Source organism: Lethenteron reissneri, chromosome 44, assembly GCF_015708825.2.
Source record: "Lethenteron reissneri isolate LAM-NWPU_2019-01 chromosome 44, ASM1570882v1, whole genome shotgun sequence".
Taxonomy (NCBI): domain Eukaryota; kingdom Metazoa; phylum Chordata; class Hyperoartia; order Petromyzontiformes; family Petromyzontidae; genus Lethenteron; species Lethenteron reissneri.
The window spans coordinates 10,100,357-10,122,247 of NC_083822.1; the positions used below are offsets into that span (position 1 = coordinate 10,100,357).

At 52.7% G+C, this 21,891-nt stretch overlaps 1 protein-coding gene across 1 annotated transcript in view; it reads left to right on the forward strand.

The window, feature by feature from the left end:
• The first annotated feature begins 568 nt into the window (after positions 1 to 568).
• Positions 569 to 21,891, forward strand: part of LOC133353607 (serine/threonine-protein kinase/endoribonuclease IRE1-like) — a 36,203-nt gene continuing 14,880 nt past the window's right edge. The window contains 11 exon segments of the mRNA XM_061569981.1: positions 569 to 1,004; positions 6,309 to 6,420; positions 7,029 to 7,062; positions 9,078 to 9,150; positions 14,752 to 14,824; positions 15,676 to 15,798; positions 17,608 to 17,709; positions 18,554 to 18,812; positions 19,222 to 19,300; positions 20,748 to 20,955; positions 21,410 to 21,498. Of these exon segments, the coding sequence (XP_061425965.1) occupies positions 879 to 1,004; positions 6,309 to 6,420; positions 7,029 to 7,062; positions 9,078 to 9,150; positions 14,752 to 14,824; positions 15,676 to 15,798; positions 17,608 to 17,709; positions 18,554 to 18,812; positions 19,222 to 19,300; positions 20,748 to 20,955; positions 21,410 to 21,498 (1,278 nt within the window). The 5' untranslated portion in view covers positions 569 to 878.

The following is a 21,891-nucleotide window of genomic DNA, read 5'->3' on the forward strand; positions in this document are numbered from 1 at the left end:
GCCAAGCGTCTCGACGGTGCGGAATTATCCCCGAGAAGACGAGCAACCGAGGAGACGGAGCGATGAGATCAGTTCGTGTTCTGGTGCCGAGTTGATCCTTTAACACGGCAGGATGGCGGCAACTCGAGAACGCGCGGCCATTGGCGTGTTGACTCGTGATCGTTGATGCTGACTCCCGTCATGTTTATCTTGAGAGAAGAAGGCCGGGAGGGGGAGGGGCGGCGGCGGCGAGTGGCAGCAAAGCGTCGATGAGGATCCAATCGCTGCATCCGCCTCTGCATCCTGGTTGCTCTGTTCCGCAAATGCATCAGAGGCAGCGTCCGCCACGTGCGTTGGGAGGTGGGAGGCAGCCGTGGTCTCTGCCCGGTGCTCCACCGCCCCGCCCACTTCCAATCCCGCCCCACCCTCGTACAGGTGTGCGCTGGGAGATGGGGGCGTCTCCGATGCACAGGTGTACGCGTAAGCCAGCCAATCAGCGAGGTGGAGCTCCCCCAAACTCTCACCCCCCCCAACCCTCACCTCCCGTGTCGCTCTACCTGTGCGCCCCGCCTCCCCCGTGGCCCGTACCTCTCGCGCCCCGCGACCAATAGCAGATGCTGAGAGGCATAAAAGTGATCAATCGATATTCTGGGCGAAACTTAACATCAACACGCCTGAGCCGGAACTTGCCGAGTACTCCCGGGCTCAGTAAACACAACGAGTTTAATAAACGTGTAAAAGAAGGGAGGTTTTACTCGCCCCCAAGCAAAACTGAAGTTGTGATCGGGCCCAGTGAAGCGTTGATGGTGACGGTGGCGGAGGTGGTGATGAGAGGACAGACTGCACATGAAACGTGATGTGACCTCGTCAAAGAGAAACCCAGGTGGTTTTCTTTCAACATGGGCAGGGCCTTACTGCCCTTCCTGCCCGGGCCGCTACACAGGCTGCTGCTGCTGCTGCCCAGGCTCGTGCCCCTGCTGATGCTGCTCATTTTGCAGGGCAGCAATGCAGAGAGACCGGAAGAGGTGAGTGCCACGTGGGCTCTGCCGTGAGCTGAGAGTGGGTCAGCGAGGGGCAGTGAGTTGAGGAGTCGGTGAGTGAGCTGAGAGTTGGTGAGTGAGTTGAGGAGTCGATGGGTGAGCTGAGAGTTGGTGAGTGAGTTGAGGAGTTGTTGGGTGAGCTGAGGAGTTGGTGGGTGAGCTGAGGAGTTGGTGAGTGAGCTGAGGGTCGGTGAGTTGAGGGTCGGTGGGTGAGCTGAGAGTTGGTGGGTGAATTGAGAGTCGGTGGGTGAGCTGAGAGTTGGTGGGTGAGTTTAGGAGTCGGTGGGTGAACTGAGAGTTTGTGAGTGAGTTGAGGAGTTGGTGGGTGAGTTGAGGAGTCGGTGAGCGAGCTGAGAGACGGTGAGTGAGTTGAGAGTTTGTGAGTGAGTTGAGAATCGGTTTTGACAGAGTTGATGTGGCAGGCGTGGGACCTGACGCCGATCTCAGACCGCGCTCGCAGTTGCGTGGATGACGTCACGCACGGACGTTGTGTGCCCACCGGCCGTGCCCACAGTGCGTGTCTCTCGTGTCGAGATTTTTAAATGAATTGATGATGATGTTGATGTGGCTGATGAGGGTGATGTTGATGGTGACGATGATCGGAATGATGATGATGGTGGTAGTGGTGGTGGCTGCAGTAGCAATGCCTTTGCTGCTGATGATGATGATGATGGGCATAATGATGATGGTAGTGGTGGTGGTGGCTGCAGTAGCAATGCCTTTGCTGCTGCTGATGATGATGGGCATAATGATGATGGGCATAATGATGATGGTAGTGGTGGTGGTGGCTGCAGTTGCAGTGTCTTTGCTGCTGATGATGATGATGGGCATAATGATGATGATGACGGTAGTGGAAGTGATGATGGTGCTGCTGCTGTTGCTGTTGCTGATCTACAAAAGTAATCGTCATTGTGGATGATGATGATTATAATGATGATGCAATTTCTGATAATGACGAGGATCATGAAGATGCTGGCTAAAATGACGACTGCTATCTATATATCCGCGTGTTTATCCAGCTGGCCTCTGCGAGTCTCAAGACTAATTTTCAAGCGGTGGGGTGGAGGGGGGGGGTCATGTTAAAGTGTTCGCCAATGATGTGGCCTGTCCGCTGTTTTCCAGTCGATAAGAAGTTCCTGAGAGTAAAAGCCCTCTCGCATCTCGTGCCCTCCGCACTCCGCGCGTGCACACACACACAGAGACTCGTTCTCCTTTGTACGAGTGTGCACGTGGGTGGCATTTCTTGTTTGAAATAATATAATCGATTCGCCGGGATCTCGCGTGAAGAGGCATCGCGTCTCGTTGCAGCTCTCGAGCCCTGCCTCGTCGTTCATTTTTTTAGAGGTGCTTTGTTGTGTTTCGTTTGTTGTTGTTGTTGCTGTTGTTCTTCCCTCGGCACCTTCGATTAGCACGGTTGGCTGCGTACGGTGCGAAAGAAGTTCAACATGAGGCACTCCTCTACTTGCAAACATTCGACTTAAGAACTTTCAGAGACACGAACAAAGCTGTCAGTATGTCCAGTTGCCTGTTCGGACCTAGAGGCGTAAGTTCAACCACCGCACAATAAATTGCGGTGGTGGCATCTACATCTGCAGAACGTGAAGAACCAGTGGCATCTCCATCTGCAGGAGATTGTACAACGTGTACAGCTATTCTCCGTGTTTAGTGTACGTATCCTCCATGTTTCGAATCTACAGAAGTAAAGTTTTGACTTACGAACAAATCGTCTTACCGAACTCGTTCGTAAGTAGAGGAGTCCCTGTACATTCATCGTTGAACCGTATTGTTTATCGCGAGTCTTCCACGCCTGCCGCGAGCGGCGGTACGATGGTCGGCGCACAGCGACTTGCGATCCAGAGGATCGCTGCCGCTCAGATTTTGTCGAACCGGTGCGAAAGTTGAAATAAGTGCTGAAGACTTGTCTGAAATCCCGTCTCTGCCCAGCGAGAGCAGTAACACATCATTGGCACAGCGCACAGTTTTCAATTGACGATCGGCGAATCGCGTGCGGTGGGGTAAAGTGTGGGTACTGCCACCTATTCCGTGGAGAGTAAGGCCCCTTACCCTCTCGATTCTGGAGAGTATGTCCAGAGCCCCCCCCCCCCCGCCAGCCTCCACCTAATCGAAATCCCTTTCCCCCGGCTGCAGCGGCGTGAGCGGTAATTGCAGGGCTGCGCCTGTATCTCACATTGGGAGACAGGGAGACAGGGAGGGCTCGGCCAAGCTCTTGTGTGGGTCCTCAGCACGGCTGGCTGTGTGCCCACGAGGCCCTCGCCCCGGGCCACACACACACACCTACGCACACACACACCTACCCATACACACACACACCCACCCACTCACCAACACACCCACACACCCACCCACACACACACCCACACACACCCACACACCCACTCAACCACACACACACCCACACACACCCACTCAACCACACACACCACTCAACCACACACACACCCACACACACACACACCCACACATCCACCCACCCACCCACACACCCACACACCCACACACCCAACCACCCACACACCTACCCACCCACCCAACCACACACCCAACCACACACGCAACCACACACGCGCGCGCGTTGCACATCGCACACCGCACACACTGCTGGCTGAAGCCCTCCTCTCCGCTCTCTTCTGCGCCCTCGGGGCAATTGGGCGGCGCGGTGAGTCGTTACACACGCAGACTCGATAAACCCGTTCCCGAGCAAACACCGAGCCCACCGGAGAGTAAATTAGCAGGGAACAAAAGTGCTGACGGTGAGAGGTGAATTTCTGCTCGCACCGCGGAGTTCGTCTGCACCTAACCCGGACAGCCCCTGTTGGTCGATCCAATTCCTGCAATGAAGGGCATCACCACGCGCAGTACGTGCGGATCGTGGCGGTTAGTGGGTCCGCGTCTACCTGGCTTTGGTATTCCGTTGAAGCTTCTGGGCCACAACCCATGAAACCGAAACCGCAACCGCACACATACCATGGCGGCAGCAGCAGATGCGGATACACCTCAATGGGCATGTCTAGTTGTTGCTGTACGTCGACATCATCCATACGAAGAAGACGGGGATCTATCGATTTACACTGAGACCCATATACTTGCATAGGGACCCATGGACTCACATAGGGACCTATGGACTCGCACAGAGACCCATCGACTCACGCAGCGAGCCATAGTTTCACATAGAGAGCCATATACTCATAGAAAGACCAATAGACTCACGCAGAGAGCCATAGTTTCACACAGAGACCCATAGACTCACGCAGAGAGCCATAGTTTCACACAGAGAGCCATATACTCACACGATGCTCAATACGAAGGAGGCATCAGGACAGCAGTTATCTTGCTCATCAACAGCCTCAATGTAAAGTGACAGCCGCTCTTCAACACTCGACATCAGCCACACGAAGAAGATTCGATCGGTGGCCAGTGCGGCGTCAGTGAAGGCGGGGATCATAGACGCGGTTACATAGAAGTGCAGTACAACAGCTGATTTCTAACCGCGCAGGCCTCTGCTGTAACACAGCCCCTGAAACCGCTCGTGGAACCTCGCGTGCGTTCCGTGGTGCACGTTCCAATTATTTGGTGGTGGTGTTGTTGCTGCTGCTGCGTTGGAAGTGGTGCACGAGTACAGTTAACAATAAACAACTCAACACGTTCCGTGTCAACAACAACAACAACAACATTGTGTGGGCTGGAGAGGAAAAATCGAAATGTATGAAAGGCGATGTTTTGCACTTAATTATGCCCGATAAAGAAGGACGTTGGTCTGAAAGGTCACCTATTATAAGACCGCTGTGTTCTTTGTAATATATATGAACTGGTCCCCGCCATATGAATGTGGACATTCCGCTACTAACTCACGATATGCTAGAAGAGGGGGTTCTCTCTGGAGCAGTTGTTCTCAACCGGGGGTCACGTGGCTGATTCCCGGCGGGGTAACGCGAGGTGATTTACAATCGTGCCAAGTTATATCGTACACGAGAGTCATTGGTGCATCACCGTCTACTAATCTGCCAATATAAAATAACTGCGATACCATTGAAATCCATACGTGAACCTAGAACGAGATAAAAAGGCATTTTTTAAAAACTCATTGATCGTAAACCACGTGGTTTTCATGAGTAACCAATCGAGCGGGAGCAAGTGACCTCGTGCATGCGGTGCCCGTTGCTTTTTTAAATCCTTTATATTAAGTTCGCTTGCTTGCTTACGACCGTGCAAATCTTTCGGTCGTTTTTTTAACCCACTTCCCGTGATCCAATCGAGCTGACATTTTCCACACAGACTCGTTGTGCGTGACAATTAATGTTCGTGAAAAAAAAATTCCAAAATTTTACACTTTAGGACAAAAATATTATATTTAATTACCAATTGCTTAATGGTGCCATGCAATCATCTGACCCATAGGTGGCAGCCATCTCAAGCCAGAGGACGAGAGGACTCTCGCCGCCACGCATATAAAGGATTGATAGTGAAAAACTTTGTTTTTACGGGTTATACGTTTTATTTAATTTGCTCGCAGTTACGAGCTAGTTAGCGTACCTCGTAGCATGGACGATTGGTTAAAGAGTTGAGGGTCATTATTCACACGTTTATTTCTCGGAACCATGTTGGGTCAGGCAAGGGCGGGGGTCACAGTAGCCAAACAAAAGTTTAGAGGCACTTCTCGAGAGCGCCTCTCTCGTGCAGGGCTCTTCCGCCAGCAGTTGCGTGAGCGAGACATTGCAGAGCTGCACCTTTGCCTCTCATCCGTGTTCGCGACCGAGCTGGGTTCATGGATCCATAGTAAAGGCGTTTTTTGGGGGGGTTCGATCGCGTAAATATGAATGTGTCGTTAAACGCGCCACCACCCGACACAGCCAATCAGCGAGGTTTGCCAATTGGTAACTAGTTCAGCACACACCGGTGTGTTGGAGAGTAAACCCACACGCACATTTCGAGTCCGACGTTTCGCTGACGATTACAGAACTGTGAAGAAAGTTAGTGCGTGGGGTCGGTGAAGCCGCAGATTGATTATAATAATTATTATAACTATTGTATTGATTATAATACATATGATTATAATGCATCATACATCTTGACTGTGGATTATACTGGTCGCGAAAGCCTACGCGTGAAATTGGGCGCATCGGTGTAATGATGGTTGATGATGATGGAGTGAGGAGGTTGAGTGTGACGCTGTTGCTGCGTGTCGTTGTTGTTGTCGTTGTTGCGTTGTTGTTGTGTTGTTGTTGTTGTTGACGCCTTCTCTCGGCCTGCGGGTTGGCCCGCTGTGTCCAGGGCGAGTCGCAGGTGTCCGTGGCCGAGGGCCTCGTTTTCGTGGCCACGCTGGACGGTCGCCTGCACGCCGTGAGCCGGGCCACGGGCGACGTCATGTGGGCCCTGCGAGAGGGTGCGTGCTGGGGGGAGTGGGGGAGCAGGAGGGGACGGCCGGGACACCCCATGGGGTATGGGTGGGAGGGTTGGGATCGGGCACGGGGAGGGGCAGTGGCGTCAGCTGTTGAGAGTGCAGGTGGTGAAACCGCGTGGAGTGGGTGAGGGCAACCGGGTGGATAAGATTGGCTATGGGCAACCGGCTAGATATAGTGGATGGGGGCAACCGGGTGGGGCCTACCGGGTGGATAAAGTGTATAGGAGCAACCAGGTGGATAGAGTGGGAGGGGGGCAATCGGGTGGGTATAGTGGGTGGGGCAGGGCAACTGGGGGGGGGAGTGCAATTTGACGTGCTGTTGTGGTGTTCTAGTGTGGAGGGGCCACCGGGTAGTTGGAGTGGGTGGTGGCTCCAGGCTGCTGCGCGGTGGTGGAGTCGAGTCACGGTGGCAGCAGCAGCAGCTGGCAGCAGCTGCTGGCACCAGCTGCTGGCACGACTGAGCGCTAATCACTCGAGCCGGTGGGGATGGATGAGAGGTGACCGCGTGTGTGTCTCCCCGTACCCCTCTGACCCTCCCCTTCTCACCAACCCACTACTCCCCCTCCCCTCGCGCACACACACACACACAGATCCTGTTATTCAAGTGCCAGAGGACTTGACTAAGTAAGTCGTCACCAACCCGTGTGTCGAGCGCGAGCGGCTTTGCGGCTCAAAGGCAGCGCGTGCCACGTGCTTATCGTTGCGCAATCACACGAACGCGTGGCGCTCTGCCTTGGTGCCTGTCCGTGCAGCGCCGTGGAGGCAGCAGCGAGGCTTGGTGGGATCGCCGTAACGTTGCGAAACTCTTCTTGGTTCATCTTCTTGGTTCTTTCGGTAAAGTCACGTAGAATGGAAATAATAAAATAATAAAAATATAACATAATATTTCTATTTTTATTAGTTTATTATTTCCATTCTACGTGACTTTACCGAAAGAAGCAAGAAGATGAATCCCTGCAGTTACGAAAGCTTTAAATCGAAACTCTTCTTGGTTCTTTCGGTAAAGCCACGTAGCAGGGGAATAATGAAATAGTAATAAAAAACATAATAAAATACAATTCTCACGACGTTTCGGCCACCACGCAAGCAGCCGTCCTCAGGTGAAGAACAGGTCTGCCGTGGGTGGGCGTGCGGCTGACATGTGGACTCTGTCCACTCCGTCTGGAAGGTGGGATAGAGCGTTTCGCCCTCGATCGCACGCGTCGGGTTTATCCGGGTGCTCCGGTTTCCTCCCGCGTGTAAACACTCATTAGTGCCGCCACGGTGGCGAAATGTTAAGTGCTTCACCTGCTATTGGACTTGGAGTTTTGGTGGTGGAGTGCTGGCCACCCACTCTCTCGTGTGCCGTGCCGGCCTGAACAGGTGCTCGCTAACAGCACTTGCCCAACAGTCTGTTGAGGCTACACGGGGGATCTTTGTCTTTGTGAGTGTGTGGAGTTTGTATGTTCCCCCCCCCTGTTTTCTGAGTTCGGCTGCCGCAGTCACGAGATGTCATCTCCCTCGCCTGGTATGCAGGAGGCCGTGGGTTCGATCGCAACCCTGACGCCTGCATATTTATTAGTTTGCATGTTCTCCCCGTGGTCATGTGGATCTCTCTCCAGATCCTCTGGCTTTTCCCTCCACATTTAGTAACATGTGTTTATAGTATTTGGCTGCTATACATTTCCAACGTGATAAGCCACTTCGTTGAGCTATCATTTGTGTCCAGGGGGCTTCTGCAAAAGAGCCATACAGCTCTGTGGGTCTTACCTGGTAGAATACAAATGTTAGTATAGTTTGGCCAATAACACGTTAATATGTAGATGACTGCGGGGCTCGCGCCATTGTTCGCAAACATTTCATCGCGTGGCTGCTGCCTTCGTCTGTGGTTCCTCATCGCGCCTCTTGAGTCGTCCTCGCTCGCTCGCTCGCTCGCTCTCTCTCTCTCTCCGAGAGCCATTGAAGACCATGCAGTGTTAACATGCTAAAACACCAAACTGAAACCTTTCACGAGGAATCAAGTCTGCATTAACCGCAATACTCGTGGTCAGAATGCAAACAAAAAACATACCCTGATAATATATGCATTTTGATTTAAAGCTTTCGAGACTGCAGGGATTCATAATCTTGGTTCTTTCGGTAAAGTCACGTAGAAGGGAAATAATAAAATAATATATATATATTGTTTTATATTTATGTTTATATTATTTTAATTCAAATAATAAAATAATATAATATTGTTTTATATTAATATTATTTTATTATTTCCCTTCTACGTGACTTTACCGAAAGAACCAAGAATATAAATATATGCATTGTCTTTTAAACTGATTGGACCACATCAGAGACAGCTTTCTTTCGAGCCTCGTCTCAAACGGTGTTAGACCAGAGGACGCCAAAACGCGACCTCTGGTCCAAAGCGACATTCACACCACTGGGACGCGTCTTACATTTTCCATTCATGGCGGAAATGTGGTGCGGCGTCGGCGTGCTGGCGATGTTCTGATGCGGCTGATGGTTCAGCCAGTGCCTTGGAGGAGGGGTGTCGGGTGTCGAAGCCAGGAGGTGGGATAATGTTTGGGTCTCGAATGACGTGTTTCGTTCTGGACGTCCACGCTGTATGCCATCATGGCCTGAGATGTGTTTATTTGCGTCCACAGACCGGCCTTCCTCCCCGACCCCATGGATGGCACCCTGTACTCCCTGGGAGGGCCAGACAGCGAGGGTTTGGTGGTAAGTTTCACTCCCGATTCTAGGCCATAGTAAACAGGGGGGGGAGCAGACTGTTTGGGCACGTGCTGTTAGCGAGCACCTATGAAGGCTACCATGGTAACACGAGGTGGTCGGCACCACGCCCGGCCGTCTTTGTCTCCCCAATCTTGATATTTACACACGGCACCAGGTACTCATTTGAGGCGGAGTCGACCTGTTGTTGAGTCACAGGGTTCGTTGTGCAGTGCGCTAACCACTGTGCCACCACTCCCCACCGATATGGGGGGACACCCATACCCACACGATCATCGTTTGTGTGTTGAGTTGTTGAGCCAGGCTGGGCCAGGGTTGGGCAAGGACACAGCCCGTCACTTTACTCATAGACTAACATTTCCAATAGACTAAGATTGCCCATAGACTAACATTGCCCATAGACTAACATTGCCCATAGACTAACATTGCCCATAGACTAACATTACCCATAGACTACCATTGCCCACAGACTAACATTGCCCGTAGACTAACATTGCCCATAGACTAACATTGCCCACAGACTAACATTGCCCGTAGACTAACATTGCCCATAGACTAACATTACCCATAGACTAACATTGCCCATAGACTAACATTGCCCGTAGACTAACATTGCCCATAGACTAACATTGCCCATAGACTAACATTGCCCATAGACTAACATTACCCATAGACTAACATTGCCCATAGACTAACACTTCCCATACACTAACATTGCCAATAGACTAACATTGCCCGTAGACTAACATTGCCCATAGACTAACGTTGCAGCTTGTTTGTTGATGATGTATGGAGTTGTTGAGTCCGGCTGGGCCAGGGTTGGGAAAGTGACGCAGCTCCACTACTCTTCACTCAGGTCAACCGGAGAGCACTGACGTAGATATGTCTCGACTTACCACCACCACCACAACAACAACAAACAATTGCATATTTTAAGAAAGCACAATTTATTTAAAATAATATATACAATTAATAATAATAAAAAATTTAAATAAATTAACACGTAAAATCTGACCAATTATTCCCACTCTGAGTGGGCTGGCACTGTCAGGACAGACGTTTGAGGTCACGAGGTGTTGCCCGTGCAGCTGCTGTGGCATTTGGCAGAAGGAAGGAAGCAAAGCTTGAGACACCTGAGAAATAAATAAATAAATAGCCTTCACACACAAACTCCCCCCAGCATCCCCGGCACCCCCCCACCCCCCCACCCCAACCGCTTCAGCGCAGCTGCGCGACGCGGTGTCGTGCAGAGTGTGGGCTGCAGGGGGCGGTGCTGCCCGTGGATTGTTCCCCTGCCCCCTGGCGCTACGAGACGGGGGTGAGGGGGGGGGGGGCTCACAGTGAGGTCGACGCTATGACTAGACGGGGGGTGAGGGGGGGGCTCAGTGAGGTTGACGCTGTGACGAGACGGGGGGTGAGGGGGGGGGGCTCACAGTGAGGTTGACGCTGTGACGAGACGGGGGGTGAGGGGGGGGGGGCTCAGTGAGGTTGACGCTGCAGAGGCGTAGCTAGGGGGGGCAGGGGGGTACATGTGTCCCCGGGCGCCAAGGTAAAGGGGCGCCAAAATTAGGCTTACAACGTCACATTATAACTTATTGCGGCGGGCGCGGCAGCCTGAAACTACTGCACAAATCTACACCTCAACCTAAAAGTTTATATATCCCGCCACACACGCGTGCCTATTAAGAACTTACATGGAAGAACGTCCCAAACAACAGACAGGCGCAGTCTTTCAGCCTTAGTCACACTGGCCTGTTTTTTGGTGGCGGAAACTACGACGGCCTATTTGTATCTTCTTGGTTCTTTCGGTAAAGTCACGTAGAAGGGAAGTAATAAAATAATAAAAATAAAACATAATAAAACAATTCTCACGACGTTTCGGCCACAACGCAAGCAGCCGTCCTCAGGTGAAAACCAGGTCCGTCGAGGCGACAGAGTCTGAATGTAGTTTTTATTAGTGACACCACCACCCTCCAGGCGGCTGCAGCAGCCGGAGCATCCCACGCACGTCAACATAGCGTGGCCTTCATTTAGCAGCATTTACTACAAGGCTCACTTATACGTGTACGTCGCTCGTACCTTATATTTGAACTGACCTAAGAGCCGAGCCATGCTCGCTGGCGGACACTAAGTGAGAGTGTTACTGTGTTAGCTAGACCACCGCGCCACGACTACAAGCCACCGGACGAGCGTCAACCTCGGCGAGTAAGTCTATGATGCCGTTACATGGCCGCGTACGACCGACAGTAGAAGCTTATAGGCGGTGGCGTCCAAAGCGGCGACCTACTTGAACAACAAGAGGTATGTTTTATGATATTTGTTGATAAATACATTTAAAAAAAATTTTTTATATAGAATACAATTTATTATATCGATATTTTTTATATCTGCAGCATAATCTGCCTTTAAGCGTATAAATTATGTACTTTTAATCTGCATGTATAGCCTAATTATTATAATTATTAGTTATTGTAGTAGCACTATGCCAGTACCACTATGTTATTGTCTAGGCCTACACATATTTTTTCCACTTCAGTGTACTCCGTGATATAATAATATATTTATAGTTTTTGTCAGCCATCTCAGGAAGAAAACGAAGTGGAGCTCAATGTCGTAAAAGACATAAAGCTGAAATGGCATCAAAAAAGTCAAGTACATTACTGGCTAGATTTTTAAAGAAAGCCAAGAAGAAATAAGCTGAAGCTGCAAACTTCAACTCTTCAGAATCAGAAGATGGCGGCTATCAACCACCTATTTCAGAGTATGTAAACGAGAAGGTTGAAGACATTGAGGACTCGGAGAAAAACATGGTTCAGACAGATGTTACTGTCTATGCTGAGGAAGACTCCGAAAACACTGAAGACCAGGGCGTCGTCGTTGAACAGGTTCAACATGATGATAAACTTGTTGACAGTAACGGGGAAGATGAGATAGAAGAATCTTCTGATTGAGAAGCTGAAAATACTAATTATGATGCTGTTCCTGCTGTACTAAGGTTTCGATGTTGGCTACTTAGAATTTGATAAAACGACAAAGCTATCGAAAATAGCCTCTTCGCAATGAAATGATTACTCTCGGATCCTTGCCTTTTCAGCACAGAGACAATCTATCATCAGTATCCAGAGAACGTTCAATTACATCAGCATGGTTTCAACGCCGACTAGCGAAAGGAGAGGAAGTGAATCGTTCGTGGCTATTATATTCACCAATCAATAAAGCTGCTTACTGTTTCTGTTGTCTATTATTTACATCATCGAGTTCAAACTCACGAGCTTCGTTTGAGTTAACAAACGGTTTCAACAAGTGGAGAAAGCCTGAAAAACTAAATTCTCATGAAAACAATTCTAGCCACCGCACAGCTTTTGCTACATGGAAGGAAGCCGAACGAAGGATAATTGATGGTACTGGAATTGACGCAGTGGTTCAAGCTCAGATTCATTTGGAAAAACAACGTTGGCGAGATATATTGCAAAGAATACTCACCTGTATTAAGTTTTTGGTTTCACAAAATTTGGCACTACGTGGCCATGAGGAAAATTTGAATGCGGATGAGGATAAAAATGTTGGAAACTTTCTCGCGCTGATCAAACTCGTTGCTCAGTGTGACCCATTGTTAGCAAAACACGTACAGCACGCAGGAGAAAATCCGGGATCAGTTTCTTATTTGTCACCAGAAATCCAGAATGAATGTATCCACATACTTGCGTCGACTGTAAAGAACCAATTGTTGAGTGATATCAGGAAAAACAAGTACTACGGTATCTTACTTGACTCAACTCCTGATCTAGGACATCGGGAACAGCTTCCTCAGGTCAAAAGATTTGTGGATGTGGATTTTCAAATTAAAAAAAGTAACTATCAAAGAATAAGTTTTAGGTTATATTGAGATACATGCAAAAGATGCAGCAAGCCTAGAAAGAGTCATCGTCGAGAGACTGAAATCTGACAACATACCTCTAGCCGACTGTCGGGCACAATGTTATGACAATGCTGCTGTGATGACTGGGCATATATCCGGCCTTCAACAACGAATATGTGACAAAAATCACAGAGCATTGTTTGTCAAATGTGACAACCACAGCTTAAACTTAGCAGGAGTACACTCAGCTAAACAGGATCCACTTGTCGTCACATTTTTTTGGAACAGTTGAAAGTATATATTTGTTTTTCTCTCGTTCGTTGGGAAGAGTTAAAAAAAAGCTGTGCCCATCACAGTTAAACGGGAGTCTGAAACACGCTGGAGTGCACGATCAGAAGCTGTTAAAGTTATCTATGAAGGACTGGATGAACTAGTAGGGCTGCTAGACAAATTATCGGAGGATGTAACTATGACGCCTGAAACCAGAAGTGATGCAGAACAGTTACAGGCATGCGTATTAAATTTTAACTTCATAGTTTTATTACATTTCTGGAATGTCATTCTTGGAAAAATTGATCGTGTTCAGAAGCGCTTACAGGATCCTACTATGAATTTCAAGGAAGCAGCAGCTGATCTTGAATCTTTGGAGCATGAATTTGTCAAGCTTCGTGATGATTTGAGCCAAGTTTCTGTAGAAAACGCCAAAACAAGATGCACAGCCTGGGGGATCGATGTGGACAGAAGAATTAGGCGACGTCGGAAGATGCCAGGAGAACTGGCAAGAGATGCAGGACTTTCAGTAGAAGAAGAAATTGTGCGCGTTATGAAGAGCGTATTTTATTGACTTCAACAGGAGATGTCAACACGGTTTTTACGACTAAAAGACCTGAACACAAAATTGGGATTTCTGCTGGACGTCAAAACTCTTCTATCCAACACAGATGTCGATGCAATTCGTCGAAATTGCACAGATTTTGGAAATTTCTATGACACCGACATCAATGGCCACGAACTTTTCACAAAAATTGGAGATTGCAAAATGCTGCTCAGTAACCGGAATGAAGTTTTACCAGAAACTCCTTTGGATCTTCTTGGTTTTATTGTGTTTTATGGAGACGACATATTTCCGAAATTGCGAATTTCACTGCAAATTTTAATAACAATAGCAGTTTCAATTGCAAGCTGTGAGCGGTCGTTCAGCAAATTGAAACTTATTTTGTCGCATTTGCGTGCTTCAATGGGACAAGATCGTCTCAGCGATCTTGCTCTTCTTAGCGTTGAAAGAGAAACATTGGATAAAAACAGATTTTGATTACGCGATTGATCAGTTTGTGACAGTGAAATCAAGAAAAATATTTTTTTGTAGACTATGTCAACCAGTCTACGACAGTGACTGAGTGAGCCATGTAATATAATTTCTATAAATTTGCTTCTTTAAATACAATGTTTCATTAACATTTAAATTGTTATTCCTTATTCGATGTAATAGGAAAATGTGAATAAACGGGGGGGGCGCCAATTTTATAGTTCGTCCCCGGGCGCAAAATATCCTAGCTACGCCTCTGTGACGCTGTGACGAGCCTCACGAACGAGGTGTCAGTGACGTTCCCAATCGCAGCTCACGGTGCAATCTGACGACATCCCAGTGTGAGACCGGCATGTGTGTGTGTGTGTGGTCCCCCACGCCCCCCGTGTCCGATGCCCCGTGTCTCACGTCTTGCGTCTCACAGAAACTGCCCTTCACCATCCCGGAGCTGGTTCACGCCTCTCCGTGTCGCACGTCCGACGGGGTCTTATACACAGGTATGCGGAGCCCCGCCACCCCCCTACCTACCCCCGGTGTCCCCCCAGTGTCCCCCTGGTGTCCCCCTGGTATCCCCTTGGTGTCCCCAGGCTCACTCCAAACCCCAGACACCAATCGCACCTTTGACCCCAACACCCTCCTTCAGCCTCAACTCTTAACGCCGCACCGAGCCTTGTGTCTAACAGCCCAATCAATAACAACAACCCCGACGCTAACCAACACAAGCGCCCTAGCGCTCATACTAAACCCCCCCCCCCCCCCCACAACCAGTACCAACTACAAACTGTGGCCCTGAATGTAACCCTAACTACGACTCTAACCGTGGTTCCGCAGGTATAATGCAGGACCTGTGGTCCTTGCAAGCTTTTAACCCTGGCCCTGATTCCAATCCTACCCCACAAATTAAACCATGACCCCCAGACCCTGACCCGGACTATGACCCCCCAACCCTAAACTCGACCCTCACCCCGCAGGTAAGAAGCAGAATGTGGTCCTTACTGACCTTGCCGAAAATGAACCACAATACCTTGCTGATCTCGTCAAGAAGCATCAAAACTCCAGTCGTCTTCGCAACGGGTTTTTGGCTAACCATCGATCAAAGACGGTGGTCACCGCATCGCGCGCCTTCAGATGCGCCTCTGCGGCCGTCTGGAACGCTCTTCCTTCCGATATTGGGAAGCTACCGGAGTTACGCACTTTTAAATCACGTGGATTAAAAACGAATTTGTTAAGCTTTGTGTTTAGATTTTTGACCTTCCCCCGACACCTCCGATTAGTACGGTGGGCTACGTACGGTGCGAAAGAAGTTTCACGTACATACATACATACAACCTTGACCCTGACCCCGCAGGTAAGAAGCAGGACCTGTGGATCGCTGTGGACCCCATCACGGGACAGAAGATGCAGACTCTGAGCACCGCCTTCTCGAACGGGGTCCACCCCTCCCCACGCCTCATCTACATCGGCCGCACAGGTAAGCGGCGGGCGGGGGGATGTACGTACTGTACGCTGAACTTCATTCGCACCGTACGTAGCCAACCGTGCTAATCGGAGTTGGCGTGGTGGCGGTGGGCAAACAAAATAAACACGCGAAAAGCAGTTGTCGAGAAATGAATGTCAATCTAGACGATTGAAAAGTGCACAGCTCCAAGTGGCTTCCTAATACCGTAAGCAAGAGCGTTCCAGACGGCCAGAAGCGCACCTGAAAGTGCGATGCGATTCGGTGACCGGGCCTTGAGCAGTAAGCCGTAAGGGATCGTGGGTGGGTTGCCTGTCTTATGAGGTAGTTGGGGGGGGGCCCTGGAGAATAATTTGTGGTGGGGGGAGGGGCTGGTGAGGGGGGTGGCTGTCGGCGTGCTTCTGAAAGGGGTTTGTTGGAGTGAGTGGGGGGGGGCATAGGAAACGGATCATCAGTGGTGCATGGATACGCATTGTTTGGGGTGCCTGGGTATGAGGTCGGCGGGGGGGCTATAGAAAATGTTGTGAGGTGGTGCTGGGGGGGTGGGCGGCTTTCAAGAACTCGTGACGGGGGTTGCCACCCCCTCCTTTGAGTGTCCACGCTCTGGAGCCGCTCACGCCGAGAGCCAATTAAGCACCGGGCACTCTTCGATGAAGGCGCAGTGATCCCAACACGATGTGGCAGCCAATCCCCAGCGTCTCCCACCTGGGGGCAATCAGCCCCTCCCCCCACCAGCTCCTCCCCCACCAGCCCCTCCCCCCACCAGCCCCTCCCCTACCAGCCCCTCCCCCCACCAGACCCTCCCCCCACCAGCCCCTCCCCTACCAGACCCTCCCCCGCCTACCTCGTCCCCCACCAACCCCTCCCCTACCAGCCCATCCCCCCACCAGCCCCTCATCTACCAGCCCCTCCCCCCACCAGCCCCTCCCCTACTAGCCCCTCCCCTACCAGACCCTCCTCCGCCTACCTCGTCCCCCACCAGCCCCTCCCCCCACCAGACTCTCCCCCACCAGCCCCTCCCCCCACCAGACCCTCCCCCCACCAGCCCCTCCCCTACCACACCCTCCCCGCCTACCTCGTCCCCCACCAGCCCCTCCCCCCACAAGCCCCACCCCTATCCAGCCGCGCCCCTCTCCAACCCCTTTCCCTCCCAGCCCCGCCCCCACTACCGCCCCCACCACGAGCCCCTCCCCTCGCCCCTCACCCCACAGCCTCCACATCTCCCACTTGCCTCCAGCTCCCCCTCCTGACGAGTGTCAGTGAGCTTCGATTGAGCAGGCGGTGCGGTCAGCACCGCACGCGGCTGCCTTCGTCAGCCCAGTGTACACACACCTGTACACACACCTGCACATACACCTGTACACACCTGTACACACACACACCTGTGTCTTCATGTCCCCCCAGTGTACACACACCTGTGCGACTTCACGTGTCCCCAGTATACACACACCTGTACACACACCTGTACACACACCTGTACACACACCTGTACACACACACCTGTGTCTTCATGTCCCCCCAGTGTACACACACCTGTGCGTCTTCACGTGTCCCCAGTGTACACACACCTGTTCACACACCTGTACACACCTGTGTGTCTTCATGTCCCCCCAGTGTACACACACCTGTGTATCATCACGTGTCCTCAGTGTACACACACCTGTACACACACCTGTACACACACCTGTACACACACCTGTGTGTCTTCATGTCCCCCCAGTGTGGACACACCTGTGTATCATCACGTGTCCTCAGTGTACACACACCTGTACACACCTGTACACACACCTGTACACACACCTGTGTATCTTCACGTCTCCCCAGTGTACACCATCACCATGTTCGACACCAAGGCGGGCGAGCTGCGCTGGAACGTCACCTACTACGACTACTCGGCAGCGCGACTGGGGCCCGACTCGGACTACAGTAACGTTACTCTCATTTCTATTGTCATGGCAGTAGAGCCTGCGTGCGGTGTGAGTGGACTAGTGGCAACGGGAGGTACTGACAGGGGAGTCAGCCTGCAGTACGAGTGCACTAGTGGCCACGGGAGGTACTGACAGGGGAGTCAGCCTGCAGTACGAGTGCACTAGTGGCCACGGGAGGTAATGAACGGGGAGTCAGCTGTGAGTGCGAAGGGACCGTTGGCTACGGGAATGATCGTAAAGGGAGCGTAGTCAGGCGACGGAAGAGGACGGAGGAGTCTGCCGGTAGAGGGAGCGTCCAGAGTCAGCGAGAAGGTTCCGGAAGGGGGGCGTGGCCTGGGTCGGTATATAAGGGGGAGATGCGCGGGAGGCGCGGGAGACTCGGGGCTGTTGTGGTGGGGGTCTCCGCCTGATGTCAAGTGAACGCGTCTTCAATGAAGGGCCATCTCAAGAGAAGTGTGTGTCAAGTCGTCATCACACTATCAACCAATCGCCTGTTGTGAATTTAAACATAACGGGTGGAGTTGATGGCCACTGAGTAGGGGTTGGGTGGGTGGTCCTCCGGTGGGGTGAGTGGCGTGGGGGGAGAGTGGTGGGGGGCAAGGTAAGGGAAGGGGGTAAAGTGAGATATTTTTTAAGTGTGACTAAAGTTACTCCTCCAAGCAAGACTGGGACCCACTGCTGATGAGACACTGAGCGTCAAAACCGGTCCAGAGTTTTCGCTTGTTTTGAAGCAATGCTGTGAAGAGTATGCACTCTCAGAAGGCCGTGTGGAAGGATGAGCCGTGACCCCCCCCCCCCACCTTCCCCCCCCCCCCCGCACTCCCCCCATCCCGGTGCCCCAGAGTTGTCGCATTTCTCCGCGAGCGGCGAGGGGCTGCTGGTGACCGTGGGGGGCGAGGGTCCCACGTCCGTGATGTGGGCGCGCGACCTGGGCTCCCCCGTGGTGGGGGTGTACACGTGGGGGGCCGACGGGGTCCTGCGCAAGGCCCCCCTCTCCACCCTGGCGGCGGACACGCTGCGCTACCTCTCGGTATCCGCGGCGGGCGCCGGCGGGCGCTACACCCTGCCCTCGCACGACCCCGCGCTCAAGACTAAGCTGCGGTGAGCGTGGGACGAGTGTGGAGCGAGTGTGCTGCGAGTGTGTGGTGAGTGTGTGGCAGAGTCGTCAGCAGGCTGTGCTAGGAACCCGGCGACCCGCGTTCAATTCCTACTGATGGCCAACCCTGGTGATGAATAACTGAATTGAACCCGGGCCTTTCTTAGGTCGACTCAGCCTTAAATAAGGACCTGGTGCATTGTGGAAATGTCAGAATTGGGGAGATGAAGGCAGCCGGGCTTGGCGCTGGCTACCCACCACCCCTTTCATGCGCCGTGCCAGCTGCTTGCTACTCCAGCGCTCACCTGATCAGTCTGTGCAGGCTATGGGAGGGGGGCGGTTGTGGATCTTGGTGTCTTGTGTTACCGTGTCGTTGTTTTACCGTCCCATTCTTTCACTGTGCTGTTGCGACAGCCGCACGCTGTACGTGGGCCGCTACTCCACGAGCCTGTACGCGTCGCACTCCCTGGTTCACGATGGCGTCTCCGTGATGGTGAGTCGCTCAACACAACGCGAACCACAACTCTCACCACAACGCTGACCACAACGCTCACCACAACGCAAACCACAACTCTCACCACAACGCTAAACACAACGCTAAACACAATGCTAAACACAACGCGAACCACAACGCGAACCACAACTCTCACCACAAAGCTCACCACAACGCTAAACACAACGCGAACCACAACTCTCACCACAACTCTCACCACAACGCTCACCACAACGCTAATCACCACCACTGACCGCCGCACTTGCACGAATATGAACACTAACAGCGATACTTCACACGACCACTCACAATTAATCCTCACCGCTACACTCACTGCAACCACCATCACTGACGATCACTAATATGAACACCACCTGCAGGCCTAACAATAACATTACCTTCACTTCAAATCAAACTTGATCCCCAATCCTGCATTGAACACTCGCGCTAACCTGAACACACTAAGCCTAAGCTCCAGCCTTAACACGAACACAAACTGGAGCAACCCAGCCTAAACCCTAAACACGTCCACTGAAAATAACGCCCCCGTAGCCCTGAACACTAAATACTAAAACTAAACGCTAAACCCTACCCGAATGCTAACCCCAATCCCTAACCCGAATATCCCCCAACCCTAAATCTCAACTCTTAACCCTCAACCCCAAACAAAACCAACAGTGGCCGCTTGGGGCCGCTCTCGTACAAACAGGCAAACGAGTGAGATGTTCAAAACCGCTGCCTGGCCACAACGGAAGCTGCACTTTAAACGGTGACCCCTGTGCCCTCTATTGATGTGGGGGGAGTGAGAAGGGGGGGGGGCAGGGAGCAATTGACCAATTGACCATGGAGCACTGCCGAATGGTCAACTGGGCAGTGCTCCATTGTCCACTTAACCCGCGGTGCCTCTCAGTGACGGCGATGGAGGGGCACGAGCAGTCGCGGGAGCGGTGGGGGGTGACAGTGGGGAGTGATGGCGGGGGGGGGGGAGCAGTGGGGAGTGATGGTGGGGGGAGCAGTGGGGGGTGACGGTGGGGGGGGGGAGCAGTGGGGGGTGACGGTGGGGGGGGGGGGAGCGGTGGGGAGTGACGGTGGGGGGGGGGAGTAGTGGGGAGTGACGGTGGGGAGGGGAGCGGTGGGGAGTGACGGTGGGGGGGGGGGGGGAGCGGTGGGGGGTGACGGTGGGGGGGGGGGTGGCAGTGGCCAACATCATTGCCCCCCATATCTGATCCGGTCCTAGGTCTCATTGCCACCGGGGGCGCAATTGCTGGCCACCCAACCCCTCATGTGCCACGCAGCCATGCCGCCCTTCATGGGTGCTGCTCGCTACCAAAACACTTGCCCCAAAACACTTGCCCCGGGGGGGGGGGGGGGCTCCTTGTGCCTCTTTAACGTGCGACGACCGCTCCCCTGCCCCCCTTGTGGACTCCGTGTGCCCGCGTGCTCCCAGCCGAGGGGCCAGGCCATGCCGCTCATCGAAGGGCCGACCACCAAGGATGTGACGATGAACGAGGCGGGCCACGCGTGCGAGATGAACCCCCGCACGCAGGTGCAGTACGCCGAGCGCCGGGCGGACGCGGACGCGGCCGGCGAGGGCTCCCAGCCCGCCCGGGGCGCCGCGCACGGCAGCTTCCTGCAGCAGCGGTGGCTGCTACTGGGTACGGCCCGAGGCGTGTGTGCCTCCGTCAGGTTCTCGCCAAAGCACTTGTCTCAACACTCTGTTAAGGCTATAGGGAGAGCTTTGTATCACATTTGTCCACGTGCGTGTGCGTGCGCGCCGTTCGCTTATTGTGCGACGAACCCGGCGACCTGTGTTCGATTCCCGCTCACGGCCAAGAGCGGGGAGACGGTGCTGCCCCCCACCCCCGCCCCCCGCACCGCCGATTATCACGGTTGGCTACGTACTTTGTGAAAGAAGTTCAACACTCGTACGTACACACACACACACGTACGTAGCCAGCGGTGCCAATCGGAATTGTCCATGGTCCAGCGCGCCGCCACGCGAGCGAGAGGGCTGCACGTGACACACACCACGTGGATCCTGGTGCCCCCTCTCACCACCCTCCCCGCCCCCCTTGCTGTGCCCCCCCTCCCCCAACCCACTGCCCTCAGGGCACCACGAGCTCCCGCCCCAAGCTCACACGACCCTCCTGAACATTCACATGCCCGCGGCCTCTGCTGACCACCGGCTTCTGCAGGAGGTACTTGTGAGATCCACTGTGCGTGTGTGGTTAGGTGGGTGAGTGTCTTTAGGTGTGTGTGTGGGAGTGTGTGGGTGTGTGTGTGGGTGTGTGTGGGTGTGGTTAGGTGGGTGAGTGTCTTTAGGTGTGTGGGTGGGAGTGTGTGGGAGTGTGTGGGTGTGTGTGGTTAGGTGGGTGAGTGTCTTTAGGTGTGTGGGTGTGAGTGTGGTGTGTGTGGGTGTGTGTGGGTGTGTGCATCTCTACAGAGGCAAGTCCACTCAGCTCCACATCCTCCTGTACCACATCAGGCCATCTCATCGAGAGCCCGTGCCGTGCCCGTTTAGCCCCCCCCCCCCACCCCCTCTATCTGGCCGAACGGAAGCTGCTTGCGATGGCTTGGCATGTGGAGGAGTC